Genomic DNA, 10,013 nt, shown 5'->3' with positions numbered 1-10,013 from the left:
TGAAAAGGAAAAGCTCCTATGTTTGCTCTGCCATGCTCCTGCTGTGGAAAACTAGGGAGGTGTTTAGGCACAAATTCATTCGGCAATTTCGATTCAACAGCTCTAACCCAGCAATGGCCTCCGTGCTTTGCACCTGCTCAGGAAAGTTCATGGCTGAACCGGGACCAGCTAATTGCCCTCCCCACTAAAATGTGCCGATATCCCTCCACTGCGCCAGCCAAAAGGTTTCTAGGGAGCAGAATAGTGTCAGATGCTACTCATACAGCCATTCTCCACAACAAGCCCTCCACACACTCCTGAGTAAGCCACTGGTCTCACCAGTAAAGGGTTTTCACCCTGGTGTTTATTGCTCTGGGCCACTCTCACCACATGAGGTCTTTGGAGCCACATGTCTGACAGTTACTTTTGCGTTGCTTTTCAACAGCTTTGCAGAAGCCATCTACTAAAAATCATCTGAGTACTTCTGATTGTGTTTTATTTCCAAAGGCAGGAAGATGCAAACAGAATGTCCTCCTGTTGTCCACCCAGTCCAGCTGTAACCCTTCCTTCCCATCTCCACAGCAGTGTGCAATGAGAGCAGAGCAGCTGGGAAACAGCTTGCTCACTTCACTGTCCATTATGTCTGACAAGCCTGTGATAAACCTGAAACAAGCCTCCTCTATCTGACACCTCCCCTTCTCTCCCCCCCGCCTGGTTTTCCTGCCTGCAGCAATAAATTCAAGCACAAATTCATCCAACATCCACAGGCAGCTGCATGCTCCTTGGCACAGATGAGGATGGATAAGAGGTCTCGGAGCTCTTCCAGGGAGTCTCATAGGAGACGCAGAGAGTCCCCAGCTGCACAGAGCAAACGAGAGAAGAGGGAGAGCAGCAGAGAAGCCAGCAAAGGAAGGGGAGACATGAAGCAGGAGAAAGCAAAGGAGATCAAGAGCACTGCAGGGGCTGACGGTAGGGTGCACACGTCCACGGTGGTGGACGTGGATGATGTGATATCTGATGAAGAAATGGAGGCAATGGCGTTGCTGGACAGCGAGCAGCAAGAGGAAGGTATGGCTTATGGAAGGGGAGGGGCCGGAACGCTATGGGCTCTTCGACCCTGTATGGTCACAGTATGAGTCTGCTCTCTGCATGGTGAGTGTCATCACACCCACCTTGCACGGTTACCCTCAGGACAGGATATGGGAGAGTCCAGCCAGCCTCCCAGCCAGCTTCTGCAGTCAGTACTGCAGGCTGATCAGCACTGTCTAGCAAAGCAATGAACTTTGCAACAAGCAGTTACATCCCCAGCACCCTTCATGCTTCAGCTCACTGCTCCCCAGTTCTGTTCATGCTCTACTCTCTTCCTTTTCTTGCTTGCTTTTATTTGGGTGGATGGAGTTAGCCTCAGTGCCGGTTCAGAGCCCAAAGAACTGCACTGCAGGGAAAAACTGCACTTGAGGTGCACACTCGTAGCTCCCCTTCCAGACAACCTTTTAGAGCAGCTCCTCTCCAGGCCATGTGTTAGGCAGATTCCCAGCCTGCTGTGATAGGAGAGAGCATCATGAGGCTTTTGGCAAGATGGCTGGGCCTCTTTGGACCCAGCGTCACCACAGGCATGGCAGATGTGTGTTACAGGGGCCAGCATCGTTTGTCCACTTCCATGCCAGCAGCTCTGCTGCCCTAGAGTGACACAAAGGTTCAGACTTGCCCCTGTCTCTCTGGAAACTAATTTTTCACAACTGCCTCTTTATGCCTCAATTACAGGAATCCCAGCTAGTGAGTGGTGCTGTGGAGCTAGAGTTATCATGCAGGTTCTTGGGATCCGAACCTCCCTCAGGACCTGGTGGCTCTGCAGAGAGCTCCAAAGGCAAAGGGGCAGGGATGGAAAGGGGCTAGAAGGGATTCAAAATCGGAGGAATGCAGGGATGCCATCTTCACTGCTGGAAAACGTGGTTCACTCTCTGGATCTGGATACACCCAGAAGTGATCTGTCTATTTTCATGCCACACCTGCAGATTTTCCCTCAGGCAGGAGCACAACAAAGGGCAGCCAGATCCAGATGACCCACACTCACTCTGGGGAGATGTAGAAGGTAATACTCATCGGGGGCTGACCACCCCAGTCAGCCTCCAGCACCTTGGTGTGACTGCTGTAGAGCACAGGGAGATTTCAGCAGCACCAGAGGCTTGGTCCCACTGCATTAGGGAGCTGGGATGCGACTAAAATCCTATTCCAAAAGGACCTGAGATACTCTGATAGGGAAGGGCATTTTAGGCTGTGCATGCTGAGAGCTACCTCTTATTTGCAATCTTTCTCTTTGCCATTAGCTTATCTTTCCAGATAGGCTTCTGGGATCCCAGCTCAGCCACAAGTTACCCATTCCAAGCCTTTCAACACTTCTTGGTAGCTGCAGGTCTTCAAGCTAAAGACTGCTCTCTAGTCAAGGCACTATGGAGAAGCATGGCTCAATTTCTGACAGCAAAGCAGAGACAAAATCAGTCAGTCCATCCTAGCAGCTCCTGGCCACCTGGGGCAGGGAGTATTCTTTAATCCAGCTCCAGAGAGGACCAAGTGGTTCACATACACCGGGTCCAGGCAAAGGACAACACCGAAGCTGATCTGTGCAGGCACTTGTCAGGCCATCAGTATTTTGGGAGCAGTCCTCTCCTAACACAGTCATGCTGGATTTCTCCCTAGGTGTAAAGTCTCCGGGGCTGGGCATCTGTGAGTGGCTTCTGACCATCTTGTCTTTCCTGTTCATCATAATGACCTTCCCCATCTCTGTCTGGTTCTGCATGAAGGTGAGAATAGTCATGGGGCTTCTCTAGGTTTAGTATTTGGTGTCCAATGTGGATGTAACTCACTGGTTCAGCATATCAGACATGAGCATAAAGGTTTTTTGGTCTAAGGCCCTATTTACACTTCTTCAACTCATCATTAATTTTGACTTATCCTTTATCACATGTTGCTGCAGCAGAGGGCTGCACAGGGGTGCAACCACTGCCTATCAAATACTCCTGCTGCAATATCAGCAGGCAGGGGCTTAGGTTTCTCTTTTTTAAAACAAACTGCAAGTCTATTCACTTTCAAACATAACCCTCAGCCTACCCAGCTCAGAGACGGCTGCATTGCAGCAGTGTAAATAGGTTTATGAATGAAAAATTTTAAGAGAGATTGATCTCTCAGTTAATAGCAGATTTTTCCCTCTTCCTCCCCTTTTCTCAGGTTCACAGCATGGCTACAAGTAGACATATTTTGATTCCCACTTCTCAGGAAATGTCATGTGCATCTTGTTTTCAACAAGAGCGTCAGTATTACGGCTCAGATCTTACACACATGAGCACATACACACATGGTTCCCTTGGAGGGAAACAACCAACATGGAAAATTTATCTCAGGGTGTTCAAGTTTGGCCAGGCTATGAAGAAGCAGAATGCTGGCCTCAACCTGGGATACCCTGGGCAGCTCTAACATGGGCTGCTCTCACCATATCTCAGGCTGTCACAGAGCTGCTCACATGCTGCTCACACACAGGGCCAGCCAGCAGTTCTGGGCAGTTTCTCTGCTAGGGTAAAGGGACTCAGTGACAGGTGATGCCACTAGCTCATACCTGCTGAAATTCTCCTTTTGCAGGGCTTTCCCAGAACAGACTTCCTCCTGTACCGGTGAGGCCCTTTTCCCCAGTCCTATGCCTGTCCTGGTTTCGGCTGGGATAGAGTTGATTTTCTTCCTAGTAGCTGGCACAGTGCTGTGCTTTGGATTTGTATGAGAAGAATGCTGATAACACACTGATGTTTTTAGTTGTTGCTAAGTACTGCTTATGCTAGTCAAGGACTTTTCAGCTTCCCATGCTCTGCCAGGTGCACAAGAAGCTGGGAGGGGGCACAGCCAAGACAGTTGATGCAAACTGACCAAAGGGCTATTCCATACCATATGATGTCATGCTCAGTCTATATAAACTGGGGGGAGTTGGCTGGGGGGAGTGATCGCTGCTTGGGAATTGTCTGGTTATCGGTTGGCAGGTGGTGAGCAATTGCATTGTGCATCACTTGCTTTGTATATTATTATTACTATTATTACTATATTATTATTATTATTACTATTTTACTTTATTTTATTTCAATTATTAAGCTCTTCTTATCTCAACCCAGGAGTTTTCTTGCTCTTACTCCTCCAATTCTCTCCACCGTCCCACCGGGGCAGGGGGAGTGAGTGAGCAGCTGCATGGTGCTTAGTTGCTGGCTGGGATTAAACCACAACAACACCTTTTTCTCCAGCCTAGCTTTTGTTTCCCTCTGCAGGTAGTGCGGGAGTATGAGAGAGCCATCGTTTTCCGACTTGGCCATCTCCTTCCTGGCAGAGCCAGAGGGCCTGGTAAGATGTTTACTGAGCACCCCCCAGCCATGTTGTTCTTTTCTTCATGCTCTACCAAAGCTCACATGCTGGTGCCCTCCAGGCAAGCACGGCCAGTTAGGAGATGGGATGTCTTTGCTCCCTTCCTCTTGGCCAGTAGCTTCTAATGGCTTTTCCCATCACAGAGGCAGCCTCAGAATTTAAGCCCATGTATTGCTGTTCCTTTGTAGTTCTGCATGCCAAACCCTCCCCTGTTCTCCAGAGCAGCAGAGGCAATTTCTGTGGTTCTGATGATCACTGGCTGCCTTTCTCTTTGTCCCACAGGCCTTTTCTTTTTCCTTCCCTGTCTGGACACATATCACAAGATAGACCTCCGCCTCAAAACCCTAGAGATCCCCTTCCATCAGGTATGGCTGACACCCACTCTCTATATTAATTTTTGAATCTCCTTAATGTTACACCTTATGCTTCCAGCCTTCATCCTTGCATAGAAAAGTTTGGAAAAAAATCTGAAAGTAACCCTAACACCTCAGAAAATGGAAGGCCAAAAATTCACCATAGTGAATTTTCTTCTTTTTTAAAACTACCGCTTTTAATCCCATTCAATTTGACATGCTTTAGTGGCAACATACACCAATAGGGAGTGGCTGGGCCAAAGATACTGGACCAGGTTTTTTTACCCACCACACTGAGGAGCGCATGTAGCAGGGACAGGAGCTCAGACTAAGATCTTACAATGATGTAAGGGTGGTAGTCTGCTCCTGTATAAGCCTGGGAGGAAAAAAGCTAAACTGTCACTTCTAAGCCTTGAACCTGGAACCTCCCTAGCTGTAGCCCCTCTTCTCCTTTTGAGACATGTTGTCTGTGCTGCTGCATTGCCAGTGGGACTGTCCTTGTCTGGTAGCATCTCCCGGCTCACCTCCATGGCGTACAGCACATCCTTCTGGAGATACAATAACTGAGCACACACCTCAGGACACAGCCTATGCTCTCAGAACAGGAATGGACCAGGCAGCGGTGGGAAGGGAAACATGGCATAGGATGACAACCTATGCACAGTCACTAGCTCAGCAGCTGTACTGAGGAGACAGACACAAAGATGCTGCTCAGGGAACTGAGATGCCAAGGTTATATAGTTTGCCCATGGTCAGTCAGTAGCAGAGGTGGAAACCACAAAACCTCAACCATCCAGCTAGTCTTCATCATCCTCTTAATTGTGTGCTTTTCTGTGCTACCTTAGAATTGTCAGAAGCAGCTCCATCTCCCCTAATGTCTTCTGCTTAGGTGGTGACCAAAGACATGGTTACCTTGGAGATAGATGCCGTCTGCTACTACCGATTGGAGAATGCCTCTCTTCTCCTCACCACCCTGACCAGCATCTCCAGTGCCATCCAGCTGCTGGTGCAGACCACCACGAAGCGCCTCCTGGCACATCGAGCCTTCTCTGAACTTCTCTTGGAGAGGAAGACCATCAGCCAGGAGATAAAGGTGCTTCCACAGTGGGGAGACAGCAAAGCAAGGGGTGAACTGAGGCTCCACAGAGAAGCTCAGGCGGTCAGTCCCTCAAAATCATAGACAGCTGTTTGCAGAAGGGTACAATAACAACATGTGTCTCCTTCACAGAAGAATGGGAGATTTTTCTTCTGTTTGTTTTTTGACTCGGATCGCTTTAGGGGAAGGATATACAGTGTGGGCCCCACAGGTGGCCATGGTGAATAGCAGACAGCGTGGTGTGAGGGGCGTGAAGGAACCACTTAGACCAGCTTCGTCAGTGCTTTGTGATACCCCAGCTTCAGTACTTACCCCAGAGAGGAGATTCTCACAAGAAATGTATTCTGCAGCCTGAGTGAGTTGCCATAAACCCAGTGTATATGGGATCTCCAGCAGCAGTTCTCTGTTGCCTTGACACACGTACATGATGATACCAGTCAGGAACTGAATGTTTCCTATGGAACTGAATTGCTTCCACACTTGAACCAGTATGGACTAGTTAAATCATGCTAAAACCTTGGGGCAAACACAAATCAGAAGTGACAGAAGTAATTTTATTTCTGAGGGGCCTCACACAATAGCACACAAAAACTAATACATCTGCCTTACAGTCCTGCAGTTAACTGCCTTGAATTAATGCACCTGCACTGTCTTAGTCCCTTTAAGGGGCCTAGGCCAGGGCTGGTGTTCTCCCCATGCTCTAAAAACATTCCTCTTCACAGGTAGCTTTGGATGCGGTCACGGGCTGCTGGGGGATCAAAGTGGAAAGAACAGAAATGTAGGTAGGAAATGCTGGTAGAGGTGACTTCCCTGGCCCTTTGCAAGTACCTGTCCTGCCCTGCTCACTGCTGCCTGCTCCTCTTCCTGCTTTGGCTCTGGCTCTCTCCCTGCCGCCATTCTGCAGTGGGTAGAGCCTCACCCCTCACCTTCTTGTTTTCCTTGCCCCTTTCAGCCTCTGCCTCATGTAAAACTTCCATATGCAAAATCTGTGCTTGCTCCTGCACTGACAGCCAGGGCAGGATCCTTAGCTGCAGTCTCATCACCATTTCACCACTGCTGCAGGCAGAGTTTGCACCCAGTTCTGGTAGCCCAAGAGGCGCAGAAGACACTGAACCCTCTGTCCTACTTGAGATCAAAGCACTAGCTGGGATGGGCTCATCACTCAGAAGCCTATGCAGAAAAGTGGGACATACTCATCACATAGAGGGCCATGGAAGAGAGAGCCGAGCAGTGAATGAGTAGATCTATTGAACAGAAGGAAATTCCTGTGCCTGTCTTGAGAGCAGGCTCCCAGTGGATTCTCTGATGTTTCACAAAGAGTGAGCTTAGACTTAAGTCTCAGAGGCACAGAGAGAAGAGGCCTCTCTGCTGCCTAGTGATCATGCAAGCCTGGTCATTAGAAAACCAGGCTGGAAAAGAATGGGAATGGAGGTAGAAGGCTAAAGTGAGACACACAAAGAAGGACACCCAGGGAGCAAAGAACGTAAGTGAACAGCTCTGCAGAGACTGACTGACGAGCCCATTCCAAGCCAGATTAACCATCCAGTACTTCCAGGAGAGCCTAAAGCCAGGCTAATCCCTATCCCTTGCTACCACAGCAACAACGTGCAGCTGCCTGCTGAAGTCCGGCAGTCCCTGGCTGTGGAAGCAGAGGCCCAGAGACAGGCCAAAGTGCGGGTATGGCAACACTGAATACCTTCCATCTGCTTCCAAATCATCCCTCTTTCCTTTCCCACCCCTCGTTTGAGGTCCCTGGGACACGGCATGCTAGGGTACAGCTCTGGGAGAATACATCTCCTTTAATTCCTGTTCAATAGCTGTGTCTAGCAAGGGGAGCTATAGCAAGAGTCTGGGCCAGCTCAGCGGAGTACCAAATCTGGTACCTGGCCTACAGGTAGGACAGAAAGACACAAGAGGTCTGGGGTTATCCCCAGGCCCATAGTGATCCCCACAGGGATCTCTTCCTCCCCAGGGTTTCACTCTCCTCTAGGAACTCAGTGCAGGGCTGCCGCCACCGTCACGTACCCTGCACCTTGCTCAGCCCAGGCTGGTCTCCATCCCTTGCACTGAGCTGCTCAAGAGCCTGGATAAGGTTGATGTCCAGCACCCCTCTCCCAAGCCTAGCCTGGGGGCTGCCCTCTCCCATGCTTTTGCAGCAAGTGTATACCCCCTTGTGAGCCCTGATGGGCCTAGTAAAAACAAGTTAGACGTGAGCTCCCAAACTTTTGGGAGCGTCAAGAGGTCTAGTACATGCTGTGATCTTCAGACAGCAGGAATATTATAATCACACTGGCCTTGGGAATTTCGTGGTGGCAACCTCCCCCTGTAATGAACAGTCCATGCCCCCTTACTCCCAGCCTCACAGAAGTCTTCTTTATTCCCCTGCTTGGTAGGTGATCGCTGCTGAGGGGGAAAAGGCTGCTTCTGAGTCCCTGCGGATGGCAGCTGAGATCCTGTCCAGTGCCCCTGCTGCTGCTCAGCTCCGTTACCTCCATGCACTGCACTCCCTTACTGCGGAGAAACCTGCTGCTTTCATCTTGCCCTTGCCTTTGGATGCCATGAATCTGGTCTCTCCAGCTACCCACAGTCCTCCAGCAGTGAGCAGCCTCCTCGCAGATGCCACAAAGCTCCCAGAAAGCCCGAAAGACAAGAAGGACTCACCCATGCTCTAAGAGCTGTCCCAGAAATGGTTGCCACGCTGCCTCCGGTCAGTCCTGCTCAGAGAGGAGCAAGAAGGCTGACCTGTTGGCAGCCCACCAGCAGGTCCTGGTCTAGAGGCAGGAGGGAAAGCAGCCCAGGCCTGTGCTATAAAGTGGATTGTACATGGAAGAAGCCTCTGCTTGTTTGGAAAGGGAAAAACACGGAGCACAAGGAGCAGGGCTGGCACGTGTGTGAGCAGTGGGTTGAGGGAAGAGGGGTGTAGTCCCTTCCCTTTCACAAGGCCAGATGCACCTTGGCATCCTAGAGCCTGGCCCCTAGGGTCTGATCCATCTTGCCCCATCACCTTGGCAGGAAGGACAGACTAGCCCCTGTGTACTTAAATGCCCCTGTCCCCAAACTGAACAGCCGGGCAGGCAGGGGTGGGAGCCTGACAATCGGTGGGGGAACAGGACAGGGCTCAGCACGCAGGCAGGTTGGTAGGTGCTGCCAGTCTGGTTCCCCGGTGACGAGGAAATGAGCTGGTTCCCATGGCGTAGTCCTGGATATGGGATCTCAGTCACCACCCATGCACACATACATACACATACAGGCAACCAAGGTGCTTAGCCCTAGTTCTAAAATAGGAGGAAGAGGAGGAAAGGGCAGCCTTTAAGGCTTGATACTTCCCTGCAAGGCACATCAGCTGTGCAGAGGAAAGGCAGGCTGTGCTGCTGCTTGCTTCCGCTGGGGGGTGAGGCAGGACAAGGTCTGATCTAAGCATTTTAGAGGTGATCCGTTTAACCAGCTCCCACTGAGCTGACAAGGGGGAATCTGGCACCCCTGGGGAAGACCCAGCTAGGAGCCTCGAGAACAGTAATACTTTTGCCTGCTGCAGCTACCTTGGTAACCTCCACACACACACAAGGAACAGAGAAAGTCCTCAAAACTCCTCTATATCTTTCCTGCCAAAAGCTATTTGAAATGACTGGGAACCTACAGATATTGCAATCCTTTTCTTTGGCAAAGATACAGAGCACTGTCAGAGGAAATGCCACTGCACTTGGTTTCTCTGATCCTGGTGCCCTTTGCGTGGACATCAGCTCTGCTCCTGCCCTTTTACTTGGCCAGCAGCATCTCCCCTAGCTTCAAAGCAGACATCCCCTGCACAGCCATTCCCAGGCCCAGCGTTCTGCTGCTGGTGGCCTGTAGAGGCCAAGACAGAGGGTACTTTGTGGTCTTTCTCTTAATTGCCCACACAGTAGTTGGCCATCATGCATGTGCCTAGCAGGGGTTACCCAGCCAGACGCTCACTCTTGTATTTTCACTCATTTTATTCAGTCCCTCTTTGCCTGCTGGTAGCACTCAAGCACATTGGCACATATCATTAGTAATACTTCTGTTAAATGCAGCTGTGTTACAAGGATGGCCTGCAGGTAGTGGCTTAATACTGCTGCAAAGGACAAGGATCCCACTTCTATTAAGTACAACATATTCTGTATTTAATCAGCCCCTTCAGCTCCCTGGAGGCCTCTTCTCAACACTCAGTGCTC

At 50.3% G+C, this 10,013-nt stretch overlaps 1 protein-coding gene across 1 annotated transcript; it reads left to right on the top strand.

The window, feature by feature from the left end:
- Positions 1-770: 770 nt before the first annotated feature.
- Positions 771-8,495, top strand: NPHS2 (NPHS2 stomatin family member, podocin). The gene is made up of 8 exons (XM_075711103.1): positions 771-1,047; positions 2,677-2,780; positions 4,281-4,353; positions 4,657-4,739; positions 5,617-5,820; positions 6,546-6,601; positions 7,422-7,500; positions 8,217-8,495. The coding sequence occupies exons 1-8, from the start codon at positions 771-773 to the stop codon at positions 8,493-8,495; spliced, it is 1,155 nt and encodes a 384-aa protein (XP_075567218.1).
- The last annotated feature ends 1,518 nt before the right edge of the window (positions 8,496-10,013 follow it).

This window comes from Pelecanus crispus, chromosome 5 (genome assembly GCF_030463565.1).
Source record: "Pelecanus crispus isolate bPelCri1 chromosome 5, bPelCri1.pri, whole genome shotgun sequence".
NCBI lineage: Eukaryota > Metazoa > Chordata > Aves > Pelecaniformes > Pelecanidae > Pelecanus > Pelecanus crispus.
Note: the sequence above shows the minus strand (reverse complement) of the source record. Positions and strands in the feature narration are given on the sequence as shown.